Genomic DNA, 18,332 nt, shown 5'->3' with positions numbered 1-18,332 from the left:
TCAGCAGAGCTGGAACAAGATTCTGTGCTTTTGTGGGAACTACAAATGTTCCAGGGGAGGAAGCAAGATCAAGAGCAGTTTGCTCTTTCAGGGACTTCAAAGCCCATTCATCTAAAGATGTGGCCATTACCATTTTGGCTTCCTCGCTGTGCCTTGGATGGCCCTGTACTTTTCAAGAGGAGAGCCTTGCTGGGTTGGGGCCAGCTCAAACATATTCCTTGGAGTGCAGTGTTCCAGAAAATCTGCACTTCCTGGCCTGCGCTCTGTGATTACAGTCTCAACCAGGAGTAATCCTTGGACCTAGTGGATGAGTCAGATGCAGAGGTGAGTGGGACAGTGAGGCGGGACTCCTCAGTTTCTGCCTCTGCTTCTCTTCCAGGTATGGAGAATTGTAGACATAAGAACAAGGCTGCACCATCCCCACCAGGCTCCAGGTCTCTGATCTCAGCAGTCTGTCTCCTTGCTGAGACCAAGAGATGAGTGTGCCTCACCTCCCTAGCCCCTACCTCCCAAAAGAAGAAAAAAGGAAAAAACAAGCAACCAACCAAACGAGCAACAACAAAAACTGTCATCGTTGTGTGTCCTATTATACAGCCCTGTCAGGACCACAAGTCCAGCGTAAGAGTCGTCCTCTTCACTTGCAAGTCAAACCCTGGGAGTGAGATTTGTTCAGTGAGTTGGAGATTTCTTCTGGGCCTAACTTAAGATACATAATAATTTCCCAACTCAAAACAAAAACCGAAATCAAAACAGAACACAAAGACTAGGGCAAGACCCTAATACCGCAGGCCCCCAGCATCCTGCTTCTGTACTTGAGTGGCTCCGGAAAGCAGGGACTGCATTGCTCCTGTTCACTGTTGTGTCCCCAGGCCCCAGCATGAAGTCTAATCACATCTGTGGAATGAATAACTACATCAGGATCTTGGTGTCACCTATTTCATTATGTGATCTTGGATACACTTCCTATTGTGTCAAGTTCTCAATTTCTCCCTTCTCAAACATTCTAGCCCACCCGCCCCTGCAAATCACACAGAGGAATGCTGTGAGTGTTATTTCCAAGAGAATGCCTCCCCGATTGTGGATGTGTCTTGGAGCACCCCTGGCAGTATGTTCAGTAAGTGGGAGCTCTTCCTTTTCTCTTTTGAATTTGGTGTACTCCGGTTACCACATCACTCTGACAGTTGAGTTCACTTTTATGTGCTTCAGTAAGTGAAGATAATAATGCTGACATCCTGAATTTCCACCCCTGTCAAGTGAGGAGTAGGGGCAAGTTCATCTTTGAGGAAGGCCTTTTGTCACTCTATGATTTTATTCTCCTCCACTTTCTGGAATTGGTCTCAGAATAAAAAGTGAGAGAGATTGCACTCTACTGTGAACACACAGCTGAGAGTGATATTGCATTTCTGTGGATGTTTAATGGCCCTCTCTATTTCTTCTCTTTCTAACTCACTTGGTAGTTTAAGCTTTCCTTTTACATAATAAGCACATGGAATTTCACTCAAAGTCATTTTGAAAAGTCAAATGACAACAAACATAATTCACATTTAAATATTTGTTTCAGAATTCTGGATGACATGGCTCTTTCAGATGGAAATCATCTTACTAACAACAAAAAAGGCTTTGAAAAAAAATTTTTTTTAATATCCTAAGGTTTTGATTCAAAGGCTCAGCTTCCAAAGTGTGGGTGTTTTATAAAACACCTCAGCTCCAACAAATTGGTAAAGTGGCCCAGGAGCATTAAAGGAATCATAAGAAGGAGCCCACAAAGAAACATATTTCAAACTTACTGACTGATCGTCTTTCATTCCTTCAATCAACATCCCATTAAAATCTAATGTATGTCAGAAATGATGTTAGGTATTTGGGATCAAAGACCTCAACGTCCCAAGATCCTTGGTGACACCCAAAAGCAGCCCCAGACCCGGTGACTGGATTTCAGTCTGCTCCTGCCACTAACGAGATGGTGACCTTGGACAAATCGCTGTGAGTTTTGGGGCTTCATCTATAAAACAGGGATGGATAAGAGATCCAGAGCTAATGCTGTTAGGTTTTAAATGTATCTCAAATACAATAATAGAACATAACTAAAGGACAGTGCTTAGGTAAAAGCAAGCCATTCTAGAAGCCATATACTTTTCTTTGTTGAAACTCATTTGTTAGTGAACACAGTACATAAAATTTTCATAAAAAGAATATTATAAATCTATTGATTATTTTCCTCATTGCTTATTCCTTCAGGAAACATTTATGTAATGCCCACTCTGTACCAGAAACCGTGTTGGGTATTTGAGATCAGAGATGAAACATATATTCTCTGCCTTGAAAAAGCTCACAATGTAGTAATGGAGACAGAGAAGGAAATATGAGTTTGGGTGTCAAGTGATATTCATAACCAACAAATATTTATTGAGTGGCCATTATGCTTGAGCTGTGTCAGTGAAAAAACTGATAACGATTTCTGTCTTCATGGTGTTTATATTTACGTGTGAAGATCAAACAATGGAGAATAAACTTGAAAATAAATGAGGTGGTATGAAAGAAAAGGGAAAAGATCACTGTGTATAAAAGAAGTAGAGCGGTTAGAGAGAAATGAGGATGCCTGTTGTGGGGTGGGGGCAGTGAATTACAACTTCCAGAGGATTGCCTGGTAGACCTCAGGAAAGCTAACATTGAAGTAAAGGCTTGAAGGAAATAAGGGAATTGACTGGCCCCAGGAATATGTGGGGATAGGGCATTAGAGACAGAGAGAACTGCCAGCAGAAAAAGCCCTGAATTTGGCAATGAGGGTGGCTGGAGCAAAGAGAGAAATAGGGGGAGTGAAAGTAATGACAGGAGAGCAAGAAGGACAGGGAGGGGGTGGATCGGGGAAGACATCTATGGGGCATTGCAAAGATTTTTTTGACTTTTACTGCTGGGTGAAATGGGGGAACTCCCTAAGAGGTTGTGAGTAGAGGAGTGACTTGCTCTAAGTTTTAAAAGAGCATCCTGGCTGCCGTGGAGAGAATGGGTTGTGGAGGCTGGGATGGAGGGGGGCAAGAGTGAATCAATTAGGAGGCTGTTGTAGAAATGTAGCCCAGAGATGTTGGTGGCTTGGACCAGGGTGGTAGCAGTGGAGACCGAGTAAGCGAAGGTACTAGATAGGGTGGATGGAGATTGGGTGAGAGGTCCTAGGTGGAGGAAACAGACATGCACATTACATGTACATCTCATGTACACAGGATACAAGGACATCATGAAGGTATGATGTGCTTGGGGAACTGCAAGTAGTCTTTATGGAAGGAAGGAGGAATGTGGCGTGCATAGCAAGAGGTAGATATCGGTTAGGTCCTGTGCCAGGAGAGCTCACTCTTCTGAAGAATCTTGAACAAACTATAGTTCCGCAAAATCTCTTTTGTAAAAGGAATATCAAACTGGGTTAACTCCAAGGATACTTATGTTGGCCGATGCTGGAACTAGCTGGTAGGAATATACCGAGGAACCAAAGAGTGTTTTAATTTATGTAGTTAAAATTCTCAGGAGACTTAGCTCTTCCATCCTGTAATGACTAGAGCCCTTAGGAGGCTGGCTGCAACCATCTATGCCTTGTCAGAAAAATCTTGGAGGAAATGCACTGGGTACGAGCAGATGGCCGGAAGAGGACTTTTTCAACCCACTTGAGCAAAGATGGTTTGCGGTTTACTTTTGTGCTTAGTCCCTTGGGTCATTATTCAGGTTAGAAAAACAGAGATACTATTTCAGAGAAAAATGTAAAACAAAATCTGCTTTTCAATAGGTAACCAGGTTAGCCTTATTTTTAAGATGTCCATATTTAGCTCCTTTAGCATCTCAGTGTCCTCCCATAGTATGGCACTTTCTGGTCCAATTCCCACGTTACTAAGCATTGTGGCACGGGTGGCTGGTCTAAGTTCCCTGTCTTCTCTGTAGTTTCCGCCTGTTTTTCACCCTTCTGCTCTCTTCAGAGGTGGAGAAGGATTGGTAATGTCGAACAAGTTGAGAAGGCTAAAACAGCACTTTGTGGTCAAGTTTACAAAGCTGAACCAAATTGTAGAATCAAAGCCAGTAATTGAACGAGACAGACAAAAAGAAGATACTTTTGTTTTATTTACCAAATAATGGCCTTATTTCTTCACTTTTCTTTGCCATTTAAGACTCAGTCTGGGAAATGAAGGAAAATATTTTGGTTATCTAAAACACCTTGCAAGGGCTCACTGAAATCTAAGAGCTCCCTTTATAGTAGCTGCTGATGAGAGGATAGATTTGTGTATTTGTATACTGAAGAATGAGGAATGGACTAGAATAATAAGGTTAATGAATACATGTAGTGAATAAAGATAAATAATAACCCCAAGGGTAGTGAGAAGAGGGTAGGGACGGTGCTTATCTTATTTATCTTTAAGTGCATTGTAGATGCTATTTACAGATACCTGTGAAATTCATTTTATTTAAAGCAAAGCTGTTCTTTTTTCCTGATTTCTATGGTCCATTCTTATTTTCTGGAGATGTCAGTGGAAATCGATTTGGGATTTTGAGATAAACGGTGATTTGATATTATACATAAAATATATATTTGTTATTTCTGTATGGAATGCACCTGTGGGAATACAGGGCACAGAAAGAGTTTAATCTTTACCACTTATAAATAGTCATTCCAATGGGAAGGATATCTAGTAGATGAGTAGGAGAAAATACTGACATAACTGATTTCTACTACTTTTGGCTCCCTCTGGGTAGAATGAGGAAAAGATGTGCAAAATGCAGGCGGGTAATTTTTGTGCTTATTTTCAAGACTGGTTTGGGAATTAGAATTTTGGAATTGGAACCAATGATCATAAGTCCTACCACTGATTTTTCAGGTCATTTTGACTTCCAAATGATCATCTATAGAGGAGATGTGAGAACTGCCACTTATTCTAATAAGAATATGATTTGAGCATATGAACTTTCCTGTCTTTGGGGAGAAACCAATTGAAACAGACTGTGTAGATTAGATTGATGCCCTAATGGCATGGGAGATGATTATTAGCAACTTAGGCAAATGAAAGCATTTTATAATTGTAATATTTCTGGCATCAAGTTTTTTTTTTTTGTGCCCTATAGTATTACTTACTGTTTATGATTTGGGTAAAGCTAAAGTCCTCAGAACCAATACCTTAATGCACTGGTATCACATGTACCGTTGTAGAGAATGCAAACTTAAAAATTTTGTGCCTTTTATGCTAGTAATGCACTGAAATGCAATGCTATCTTTAGAAATATTTTATCATATTTAAAATCAAATGAAGAGGAAACAAAAGCCATTTCAAACACACCTTTGCCTTTTCACTACTATATTGTAATGACTTCCATCAGCCTTCAATTTGTTTATATTCAGGCTCCCAGAAAAAGTTTCATTTCATAACATCCTTTGAGAAAATCTACGACTCTTAATGCTGACATGAAAATGTTTCTGTATAACAGAAGAAATCAACCCAAATGCCTGGAAATCACCATGGTCTGAGTATTTTTCCCTTTTTGCCCCTAATTAAGCTCTGGGAAAACAGCGACTTTTTTCTCTCACCCACTGTGAAAGTTATGAGATTCTTTTGCTCAAATCACCCCAAAGGAAGGCTTGGAAGTTCATGTTCCTTAGAGAGTTTCCAATTCTGCTAAAGAAGATTAAATGCCCATATCACACGTGTCATACCCCACAGCTAACAAAAAAGAGAGCAAATGTAGCGTAGCCCACATGTAGACAGCTACCACAGATCAGCCTAGCCTAGGGAGCCTTTCAATTTCATGTAGTGCATCAACCAAGATATTCACTCAAAAGTAAGTTAGAACACCACGGCCATCATATTGCATCTCGGAATATTTAACAGTCTGAACCCTTTTTTATGGCTCTGAAATGAAGATTTCTGGGTCAGGGACAGAGGTATTTGAATCCTGTTTGATTCAACCTGTTTACCGCGCAGAAGATGAGTAAAGGCTCCTCGCTTACCTGTGAAGTTGATTTTCAGCAAATAGTCCTTGTACAACTTCTTCCCGTCCAGGATCTTCATAGCATCGCAAAGCTTGGTGGTGTTGGGACAGAGGGTGCGCTGCATTTTGTGCAGGGCGTGAGCCATGGCATACACAGCGTTCACCACAAACATGATCTTGGATTCTTGCTCGTAGTTGCTGCTGTCGATGGCCAGGTGCTTGTCGCACGTGCGCCGGTGGTTCCGCTTGTTCTGGAGGCTGCACTGGAACTTCTGCTCCCAGAAGTCCCGGAACCAGGGGTTCCGGTGGTTGTTGTAGGGGTTGAGGCTCTGGAAGTAGCGGTCGAACTGGCGGACGGGGTGCGAGGCCAGCTCCAGTGTGATGGCGCCGTAGGCCACGTGCTCGCTGCCCTTGACGATGCTCTCCTGCGCGCCCCAGCCATCGCTGGCCACCCAGGTGAACGAGGCGTTGGCGCGGCTGGCGGCGGCGATGAGCTCGCGTGAGTCGTCGCTGCGCATGAAGAGCACGACGACGCGCGCGTTGGGCTTCTGCAGCAGCTCGCGGATCACGCTATCGTAGGACTTGCGGATGTTGGAGCGACCCACCTTCTCCGCCGTGGCGATGCAGATGTTGCGCTGGCGGGCTTCCTGCTCGAAGGCCTCGATCCCCGTCTCCCCGTAGTCGCCCTCCGAGGCCACGGTGGACACGTAGGTCCAGTTGAAGAAACGCAAGATCTCGGCCATGGCTTTGGCCTGGTAAAAGTCAGGGGGCACCGTCCTGGCAAAGTAATCATAGCGCGACTTGTCGCTGAGTTTGGCGCTGGTGGACGCATAGCTTATCTGAGGGATCTGGAAGAGCCTTAGCAAGTTTGCCACCTAGCGGGGAGGAGGGAGGGAGAAGAACTTGTTTTAGAAACCTGGAGGTAAATGGACATGAAAAATGAATAATACCAGACTGTTTACCCAGCTCCCTTTCCACCTCTGGATCGCTGACATCACCAGACCCTTCCCTGGGTACTGTATTTTGGATATGACAGAGCAGGTTTCAAGCAGGTGGTTTAGGCTTTGGCAAAGGGCATTAGTAGAAAAACGAGAGGGCAGTCCTCTCTGTCTCCCAGACTTTATGCTAGTCTCCGGGCTACCATCAGTCCTGTTCAGGTGTCTTACCTGTGGTTGTTTTAAGTTTCTGGAGTCTTGATATAGCTCAGTCAGGCAGTGAACTACAGGGAATTGGCCAAACTGGTTTTTAAACAACTTGGCTGCGGTGTATAGAGAGAGCCTGGGTGTTGTCTGATTCTCACTTCCCCCTCTTTTGCTAAAAATGGCAATCTCTGAAAGAGTTTAATTTGGGAACCTTATGCCACATGGACAGTCCAAATTAGACATTTATTATCTAGGTTAAGAAAAAAAAATCAATTCTTTTTGGTCCACTCCAAATTTTAGGGATATGCTTTTCTAAACTTCTGAAAAGCTTGACCAATATTTTCTTTGCTTTCTTTTTCCTTTTAAAATGTTGTTTCTGTTTGGACTGTGTGAAAAGAAAGCATACAAATGCAATTCTTATGGCATTTTTGATTAAAAAGCAAATAAGGAAGTATTAAAGACCTTATCAAGAAAAAAACATCTACTTCAAAATTTTAAAGCTTGAATAAAGAATTTAAATTTGTTACAGTTCACCTACCGGTAATATTTCACTTTTTTTATGTATTGCAGAATAAAAAAGGAAAGTGACACTAGCATATCAAGGAGCATTTTATGCATTGAGTATATGCATAAATATATATCTTAAAACATCTACAAATATTGTATGTATACCTAATAATAAGTTTGTTTTAATTTTTCCAGAATACTTCACGTATTCCGAACCCATCTCTATACTGACTTCAGCTAAGTCACATAATATACTAATTATACTTTTATCAGAAACAACACTGAATATTCTGATATACTCTATGAGTACTTTGAAATTTTTCTTCTGGAACTTGTGGTTTCAGGTTTACATTTGACATGTAGGAAGCACAGCTTGAAATAGGCAGCTGTTAGCAAAGAGCACGAGTAACATAAAACAACTGACATCTGAGTCCCGATTAATCATCATTTCATCTGGCAAAGGAAACCAACAGCCAAGTTCATACACAGCCACACAGCATGTTCTTGGAGATCTGGCCTGCTATTAAAACCAACACTTGATATAGCCCAGAGCTATCAAAAATGTTTTCTATATATTTTCAAATCCTGGTACCTCTCCCTTAACTACAAATGGAACAGCTAGAAAATCTGACACTTGCCATGCAAAACAAAGCAAATTTAAGACCCAAATCTTTCTTGCACTTGGTAAAAACTTTTTTTTTTTTTTTTAATATCCTAGGATATGGAGGAATTGGGGGAAACGGAGGTGGCTGGGTGGCTGAAAGCTCGTATGCCATTTATTTCTTCTTTCATCAAGACCAGGAGACCCTGAACACAATGGCCTACACTGATTCATTTGAACATGGGAGTATCGCTTGTTTACTCAGCCTGATAGACGTGGGAATAAGCAAGTACTGTCATTACTTCTAGACTGATTATCTGGCTGCCTTCAGATTTGTGTACCATGGTGGCAGACTGGCAATAAGAGAGAGCCCTGTCCATGCATAGGCTTGGCTTGGCATTGGTGTTTCTGGGTAGCACTGGAAAAGCTGACTCTTCTTGATGCTACAGTTTATTCTCATCTCCAAGTTACATTCTTCAAGACCTTAACCCCTCAGGGAGGCAGGGAATGAAAGGACCTGAAAAATGGCCAGAGATATTATTTTCTGGCAGTGAGGAGCCAAGTGAAAGGATTCTAAGCTGCCAAAACTTTCTTCTCCCAGAGGGGTACAAGTAATGAGAAGCTGCTTAAGAAAAGAGTTCTTGTCTGTTGACTGATAGGATCCCGTGGCTGCGTGTCTACCTCTCCAGGATGTCTGAAAACAGTTTTTCAGACAAAGCAGGTTGTACAATAGAAGGAACTATGCATAGAATAATGGATGTGGAAAAAATTCCCTGCACTGGGAAGGGCCACAATGAGCTGTAGCACTTGGGGAGGGTGGTGGGCTAGAATAAAACTGCGATTATCACAATTATTATAATTATTCATAGTGTGTGACTATGAATCTGAAGGGTGAAGCACAGAAAGACATCCGGGTAGGAAGAACAGGGGAGAAGAACAGAAGCGATGCTGTGGCATCCACCAGGGATTGTCTAGCTGTTGTTAGTAGGAGCTTTCTTACTAACATAAAACTTGAGACTAGGGTTGGGGGATATCCAGATAGTTGTCAGCTGGATGTTTCCTATCTCGTTTGTCTCAAAACTGGGCATCTGAGGCATTCCTGACTTGCTTTACAGGCCATCTGGTTTCTCTGAGAAAGCATGAAGGAATAAGGGGAACTCCTACACTGGACATCATTTTAAAAGTAAAAGAAGAACCATTGTAGGATGGGGAAGTAATGTGAAATTTTGGGAGAAAGTTATCCAGTTATATTGTTAGCAGGAGTGGAGGAAGGAAAACCAGGATCAAATTATATATGCTTTAGCAAAAAATGGTTTAAAAGTAGAGGTACACTTCTCATGGACAGAGACTCTAAAAAGGTACATAGGTTAAGAGAAATAGAAAGACTTGAAAATGACTCTGACCATATAAAATCTTTTGAACAAAACAGAAAAGACAAGATCTCCAAAGGACCCACTGGTTGCTAGCCTGCATGGGGGCATTTGAGTGATAACAGTACTAGTGACAAGGGATGGGTGCTAGAGGTGTGCTGGGTTCTTGAGCATCCCCACGGACAGGAGAGAAGATGGGAATGAACCCGTGAGAAGTAGCAAGACTAAAGCACAGAATGTGAAACTGGAGCAAAGTGATTGTTTTTGCTGTTTTGTGTTTAAATTATGTTTCAGCAGAAGACTTGGTAAGAAGGGAGAATCATTGGCTGGTGAAGGTGGTTCTAGATGGTGAAAGAAAAGACCTTGTCCAGTCCCTCTGGCTTCTTCCGTCTCTCCAGCGAGAATGTGTTCTAACCTGGAGATGGTAATACAATTACATGAAAACGTTATCTCACATCCATGTGGGAGAGAAGTCCAAACAAAAACCCATAAAATCATGTTATTTGAGTTTGCTCCCAGTTCTGAGTTCTGGAGGAAATAGCAGATGAATCTATGGAATCACCATCAGTAATCTTTGAGAAATCAATAATGGGAGGACTGTCAGAGGATTGAAAAGGAAAGAAGAAGGGCAAGTTCAGGAAATATAAATTAAGAGTGAATAAATCAATAAGCAGGATGTATTTCTGTAACTCTTCTAGAATGGAGTATTTTATTAGAGAGCATGCAAGTGCTTAGAAAGTCACAGTACCGATTCACTAAGAATGAAGTTCACTAGAGAACATCTCAGCATTAGTTGAACAACTTAGGGAAGAATTATAGCCCTGGAGGACCATGACTTCCACAAGGCATCAGTGACATTACTTGGACTCTTGTGGAAAAGGGAAAGTGATAGGAATTGGATGAGAAAGTTGAATATATTCTAAGAGAACAGTTTGATACAAAGTCTGTATGAGGTGCTCAAGTAAGGTGAAATTTTTATCAGTGACTTTGGAAAAAAAATTTAAATAAGCTGTAAGATCTTTACATTTTAGAACTGGAAGGAAACATGAAGATGATCTAAGTGTTTTGTTTTATAGGTGAGGAAGCTGAAGGTCAAAGGGTGAAGTGACTTTCCAGAATTTACACAACTGATAAACAGAAAAAGCTAAGATAAGAGCCCAATTTCTTGATTTCCCCCAAAGGACTAGACTCCCTTCTGGCAATAAGGTGATAGGAACATAGGGAGAGGTGTAAATTTCTGGATTCAAGTTAAAATGACAAAAGTGACCAAAGAAGAAGAAAACTAGGGGGGGAAATGACGTTATAAATGCAAAGTTGAGTGTTGCAGTTCAGCACCAGAAATCCAAGGGGAGCTAAAATCAAAGATGGATTATTGAGGGGTTTACTCCCTTTAGAGACCAGCTCACAATTCCTCAAGGGTGAACAGGGATAAACTATCCCACAGTCCCTATTCCCTGAGTTACTGTTTGCAGACTACCCTCTTTGGGAAGCCTTTTAAAGATCCCTCGTATTTTTAATAGTCCTAATATTTTTGTGCCAGCTAGCGTTCTAGCTGTTGTAGATGTATTATCTGCCTTAATTCTCGTAACAATCTATGCAGTAGATATTACCTTTAGCCTGTTGAATAGATTGAGAAACTGAGGCACAGAGTGCCTCTGGATCTTGTGAAAGAGCCCCGAAAGTGATAGGATTTGGCACTGCGCTCACCTTCCCAGACTCAATCCATTCTGCAATCCAAGCTCTGAACCTCTGCCATATGTGATTCTTCTCACTACACTATGGCAATGATATATTTCAAGTTATAACATGTTTGTCTTTTTTTAAATTTCTGACAGCATAAACTCCTTGGTTTGAGGGCCATGAGCAATCACTCCTTGTTATCAAAAGTATATATATATATTTTTTTTTTCATTTTTCAGTCTGTATTTTGCAGTGGCTCCATGAGCATTTGTTTTCTGATTGACCATCTTCAGAGATAACAGCAGTTGTCTGAGAATCCACTGGGAAATTTGAACTGTGAGGTTGAAAGCTTCAAGCTAAAAATATCATGATCATGTTTGGCCTCATGATTTATGTGAGAAACACAATGACCTAATGGCAGAGCCTGTTATTTCCTAGGGCTGGGGAGGCTGCACACAGATTTAACGGAACCCTTTCCCCCATGTAGCATGTATTATAGTTTGATATTCAGTGTTCACACACCTCAGAGTATTGAATTTATGCAGGACTAGCCATTGCCAGGTTTTCTTTGTAACCTGACAAGTCATAAATACATTATTGACCCTGTTGGCTTGAGGAGAAACATTTAGGATGCTGGGCTTGGCCAGGTACTATTATGCACTTTAGCAGATGACATGGTCTAAAATTAAGATTTCTTATACTATTCTCATTTTCGTAGTTGCAAGCTGGAGTTATTTAGGATCGGCATTGCCTGCAATAGTTGTCCCACAAACCAATGTTACATGTTGTTGAACATCTGCCACCATTTTCCGGTTCTTGTCCCCTCCAGAGGAGCTCGGTTCCATGTAGTTTCCCCAGTGTGTTATGTGCTGGGTCTATGCATAAAGTTTACTGCATACGATGTTCTCAAATCTACATGACTTTGCACACACTGTTCCTTCTGCTTAAAACGACTTTTACCACTTGTCTGCTCAGTGAATCCACTCAAGGGCCCCTCCTCTGGGAAACCTTTCTTGATGCCTCACATCAAGCTGAGTTGTGCCCATTTTCTGTGCTCCTTTATGTATTTTCCTCATGGTACTAATCAAAGTATAGTAGTGATTTTTATTCACTAATTCCTCTACTGGAATGAGAACTCTTAAGGACAGGGGATGTGTGTTGTTAATTTCTGATTCCTCAGTGCCCTGCAGAGTATAGTGATGCCCCATAATGTTTGTAAAATGAATGAATTGATGAATGAGTAGGTAGTTTGCTGTTCTCCCATGTAATCTTTTCTATTACAAGGATAGATTTCTATGGGGAAAAAAATAGCTGGCCACCAGCAGACAATGTAAAGATACTCTCAAACACTACTGATAAACAATTTGCTGTGCAATGTGGATCTTTCACTAATTATATCCAATTTTCCACTAAAATGAGATGACACCATAAGACATGGAATTGGCTTAGACATTTAGGAATCTGAAGCAAAGGATTTCGTACTATTAAAATTGATTTCTTCAAATTATCTTTGTCACTAACTAGAAGTATACAAAAGGAAGTCAATATGATATCAGCTGGATCTGGCCACTGAACCAGTTCCTTTTGGGCCAGAAAACTGTCTTTTCATTCTAAGGAAAACAAACTAAGGGCCTTATCCATGAAACCTTAGTTCTTGAACAACATACACCTGAAGTGGGAGTCATAAAAAGGTATATGTAAGACAGGATTCACCAAATGACCTGATAGTAAGGTCTGCTGGTAAGGTAGCATTTTTCTGGAGACAAATACATCCTGTGCAAGATACATAAGGGGCCATAATTGGCTCACTTATCCTTTCTTGGGAATGTCTACATTTTTACCTTTCCAATAGACAGTAGCTGATTGTGGATGGATGTTACTGTAGGCATCAAAACCATCCTTATGCACTGTTGGAAATTTTGAGGTAAACACCAGTTTATTTGGAAGTTTTACTTCTCTGACTTTTTTTTTTTTTTTTTTTAGCAAGTCAGGGGGACTCTTCTTTGTAGGATTCCAGGTGTCATGCTTCATTTCAGTGATGTTCTGATCATGATAACGAAAGAGTATGAACCATGGGAAAGAGCTCAGGTAGTTTGTTCTTTGCTGTTGTGAAAAGGGAATATGAATTGGAAATTTCAGGCCCCCGTGAGCCTGCACATCAATCCTGTGGTCACCCTTCCCAGGATATCCACGATGTACCCATTCCAAACACAAGCTTTGTGCCTTCTGTGGTGGCACAATGCCAATTACATTTTTCAACAGAAGACAAAAAGGGGTGCGCAAACTTAGAGTCCGGTAGAAATAGATTCCCCACTCAAGTGATTGTCCATTCACAAGGATGCTTTTCAGCACTTTCATTGTCATCGGCTTCTGAGGCTGTGCTAATAAGTTAAAGAGAATGACAATGACTGATTTTTATGTGGACTCGTACTTACCTACAAGAGTTCCAGATGGTAAGAGGCATCAAATGCTTACTTTCCCAGAGAAGTGCTCTCTACAGCACTGAAGCATATACATTTGAAAAATAACCCCTGTGGCTGTCCTGGGAGTTAGGAGACTTGATAATAGACTCCATGGGTTTGCCTTTGCCTTCTTTGCTGTTCACCTATCTCTTTGGGGTTGTTGCCTAAGAATAAGTCTATAACTTTAATTGTTTTATCACACATGCAATGGCCGAAAGCTTTGTTTCCTTCTTTTAATTACATGATTATATATAAGCCTGGAAGAGAAACAGTGAGTGCTGCACTTTGAACCATCTGCTGCCTCATAACACATGTTATTACATAAAGCAGGTTCTAGAAGTTGTGATGGTAAGAGACCTCAGTGACCCTTCTATTCCAAATGATAAAGTTGCACTGTTAGCTGTACAAAATCCCAGATTGGCTTGTATTTTAAACTGCAACTGGAGGTGGTATAGAGCTGAGAAACTGCCTGAGGAATTCAAGCTGTTCACATCACACGAGTTATCTGCCCATAAAGGATGCCAATCATATTGTTATTGTGGAAAGGATTAGTCATTTTTTTTTTTTTTTTTTTTTTGGACCACACTACCTGCAGCACATCTGGGAACATTTTGCATGAAAACAGTTGACTGCAGCCCATGTATGAAGGCCAGAGATTAATCTGGATTTAGAAAATCACATAATAGAGTGTAGCAAAAGCCAGTTTACTCAGTATAATCTGCAAAAGTCCCTAACTCTTACATGTTGTGGCCCCAAAACACACTAGTCAAAGATTCATATTGCCTTTCCTGTTCAACAGCATGACTCAGTCCCCATGATTTTGTATAGACAGCCCAGACAAAGGATTCCTTTTTCATGGCAAAAACTTACAAAAATGGCTTGAAGTTAACCTGATTTCTATCCCAACCTCTCCTGAAATCGTTGCACTCAACACCTGTGGTTTGCAACCCAGACAGTAGTAATACACTTTCATTTTCTTCATTTGTGACAAAGGGATTTATGAATAGAAAGGTTAACCATTTTGGCATTCTCATAGCTGAAATGATATGCAAACCTCATAGGATCCGTTGAATCACATTTGTTTCGGGAGACCAGCATTATAAGACATGTCAGGTTTCTCATCATGACAGTGCCACTCTGCATTGGGCAAGTGTCTGTTTTGCTCCTTTACTAACAAGGCACTATCTTGGGAATAACTTTGTTTCCACTCGGACTTAGCAAGTACTTAGGAGAAGAACCAGAAGGTATTTGCCCATGGAATCAGCCTGCATCTGATTTTTGCTCCCTTTGTCCTCCATGAGTTTATGTTCAAGAGAAATCATGGAACCAAATTCATTTGGGTTCCAGTCATTGACAGTGGGATCAAAAGGTCTATGTCAGATCTGGTCCAGGGTATATTAATGTTTGCCAGCCACACCTGCGAAAGCATGGTTCCCAGGAAGACCTGACACCAACAGACCTGCTAGAAGCATGTCCTTTAGTACCTTGGATATTGATTTTTGACAATGTCTGTTGAGGATCTAACAGAGCCACAAGTTGTACTAAAGCATATTTTCTGTGACTCTGAAGTCCCTTCTATAACAACAATATGACAAATATAGTCTTACCAATAAGAAAGGAATTTCTACCCTTGTTGGTTGATAACCAAAGGCCAAAAGTTGTTGGTATGCTTGGGAGAAGTTGAGGGCTATAGCTTATAGGTTAATATTTACTTCTGAGGTCCTGGGGCAAAAATTTAGGGCAGAAGGTTCTATGCCATGTTATGTGTAGCAAATAGGACTGTGTTATCCATGGTTTCCCTGTTAACTGTTCATTCCTTCAACAGAGCTGTCAGGGATGAAAGCAAATAGTCCACAGGGTTGGAATCAAACAGGCCAACATTTGGAATGCAGCTCCTTCCCTCACTAGTGGCGTGACCTTAGGCAAGTTATTTTAACTATTGAGCCTTCAGTTTCCTAACCTGTAGAAAGGAAATAATAGTAGTCCCTTGCTTGAAAAGTTACGTGAGGATGTAGTGAAAACACATGTGAAGTACTTAACTCACTGGCTGGCACTTAGGAAAGGTGATAGAGATGCTGATAGCATTTCACCCCACAGTCATTCATCCAGCAAACTTTGATCAATGCCAATGGTACCAGGCAGTATTCTAAAATTTAAGTTTTTCTGTGATGAGTAATGTACTCCTACTATCTTCCACGAAATTATAGTCTGGTACAAGACAAAGAAACATAACCAAGGATTAAAATTTTGAGGTACATGTATACAAACTTATACAAAACACAGGTGAAAGAGCAATTCATGACACTCAGGTGAGTCATGGCAGGCTCCCATGGAGAGGAAATGTTTAGTCTTAATCTTGAAGGATCGGTAAAACTTTGCCAGGCAGAGAAAGAGAAAAGAAAGTTTTGAGGCAGGTGGAAGAATAGAAAGCTAGAGAAGGGTATTTGTTTTAATAGTGTAATAATACAGTTTAGTATTGTTGGGGCAACCAATGCTTTGCAAGATTTAGTAGAAGGTAAAGAAGAATAGAGGGACTGTGGCTAGACTGCTAAATGTTTTATATGCTATGCTAATGATTTTGGACTTTATTCTTTAAAAGAGAAAAAGCTATTAAAATTTTTAATTAAGGGAATGGCATGATCAAAGTTGTGTTTTAAAAAGGCCATAGTGGATGATATCCAACTTGAAAAGAGTCAGGGAAGAAAGATAAAATGGACAAAACACTCATTCCAACCTTGGCTGTGAGTTCATGTAATCCCAGTAACGATGAATAAATTCGTACTAGAAATATCAAGATTGGAGGTGTAAAGAAATGTTTGAGTCTGCTTAAAACAGTTTTATTTGGTTAGTAGTAATTACTCAAATACTTATGTCCCCTTTGTTATCCTGTTTGTGTCATTACAGGTCACTTGAATCTTTCTTGGAAGGAAGCAGATCATAAATAATACTGGTTGTTGGACAGTATAGAAAGACCGAAGAACATTTAAATCCCTGGAAGCATCTCAGAAAAGTGAACATAAAGGCTTTCTTGAATGTGGAAATAAAAACTGAGAGTCAGTTAAATAGCCATCGGTAGCATTTGGCATTTGCTGATTGGCATCAACCTGTGTTTATTGTTGCCTTTCTTTAAATCTGGTTCTCAGTGATACTCCTCACAACTATTGTGTAAGCGTAGGTAATCTGTGCTTAATACACACATACAGTTTTCACTTCTGTGGAAAGTTACTTTGCTGTAGAAAAATTCGGAACACATTGTAGATGATGTGTTCAATCACATCTGCTTTCCACATTGGGAAAGCTTAATTGCCTGGTTTGTGTTCTGTGAGGCCTCACTGTGAACCTGATGGCAGCTACCCAAGCTGGAGGCACGGTGCCTAGGAGAAAGCAACTCGTCCCTGGGATGCATGCCCTGCACATTCAACCCTATTAAGTGATGGCAAATGTTTCAAGATGCTTTGCCATTCTGACCACTTGGCAAGGAAATCTGGTCTATATTTGGAATATAATTTTTTGAAAGTGGGCTTCTATTGTATTCTCCCTTGTGTTGCCAGTTCCCTCTGTTGGAAGGTAAAATCAAAGCTGGCAAGAATCAAGACTTTGTCACTAGTAACAGAGGGATTTCCATAATGTACCAGGTGGTGATAACAAAAATAGCAACACCACAATTTTAGTGTCCCAAGTCCCACTGATAAACTGCCTAGAGTATCAACGTTTGCTTAGAGTTTAACTGCAAGTGTTTTTGGAACACTGTTCTTAGATTGCCAAAGTCCATTAATTAGAAAAATGCTCCGTAGGTTTTCAACTGCATTTTTCATAGACCAGTGAAAGCACCTCTACTACATTAAATCAATGAAATTTCATTATTATAAACTGCTAAGTGTTGGCTCCTACCATATTGAAATACTGAGCCTTATATATATATATTGACCCATTTAAAAGGCACATGTTTAATGGTATTTGGAAAAGAGAACTTTGTGTTTTTAAAGCAAAATCATATCTCAGGCTTAGCTAAAGGAGTCCTATTTCAATTAGCTTAGCTATTCATCTATCTCATAGTATAAAACACTTGCTGATACGTCAGAAATGTCTGCATTCCTTGCTTATCATCCTATGACCTCCATCATAGACACGTGGCTGCAATAGAAGCTGCTTCTCAGCCATGGGCCATTGTGTTGCCCAGTGGATGGTGGTCCTGATGGGGCTTGTTTCTCACAAGAGTAGTTTCCAAATAAACACATGACAGAAGGGAAATTAATTAGTGAGTAAATTAACCCTAAAGCAAAGAGAAAAAAAAAAAGCCAGTGCATCTTAGATAATTACCTCTGGTGAGAAATTTCTATGATGTCACAATGTTAACAAAAGCATTTTAAAACTGCTATTGCCTCCTTCCCTATGATAAAGTCCTTGAACAGCATTGTCCTTTTCTTGGAGGAGGGGAAGCAGGAGCAATGAGGGAAGTTTCAAAACAATCAGCTCTGTGAGATTGCTTTAGAATGAAAAGTCTGGAAAGGAAATAAATAAAAAGATTCTATCTGAGATGACATTTGAGTTGGAGTTTTCTGAAACTTAGGCTATGTGTGAGGATGATCAGGAAGGCAATGTAGGAGGCAGG

General features: G+C 40.6%; 1 protein-coding gene across 3 annotated transcripts in view; it reads right to left on the bottom strand.

The window, feature by feature from the left end:
* The window catches only part of GRM3 (glutamate metabotropic receptor 3), a 212,344-nt gene that overhangs the window by 64,809 nt on the left and 129,203 nt on the right, over positions 1–18,332 (bottom strand). For all 3 annotated transcript variants that reach the window (XM_025873346.2, XM_073898733.1, XM_073898734.1), the window contains exon 3: positions 5,978–6,833. In XM_025873346.2, coding sequence (XP_025729131.1) covers positions 5,978–6,833 — 856 coding nt within the window. The remainder of the gene's footprint in view (positions 1–5,977; positions 6,834–18,332) is intronic.

The sequence above is a fragment of the Callorhinus ursinus genome, unplaced genomic scaffold, assembly GCF_003265705.2.
Source record: "Callorhinus ursinus isolate GAN/ISIS: 27379988/994484 unplaced genomic scaffold, GSC_fseal_2.0 scaffold12, whole genome shotgun sequence".
NCBI lineage: Eukaryota > Metazoa > Chordata > Mammalia > Carnivora > Otariidae > Callorhinus > Callorhinus ursinus.
This window is presented reverse-complemented; position numbering and strand designations above follow the sequence as displayed.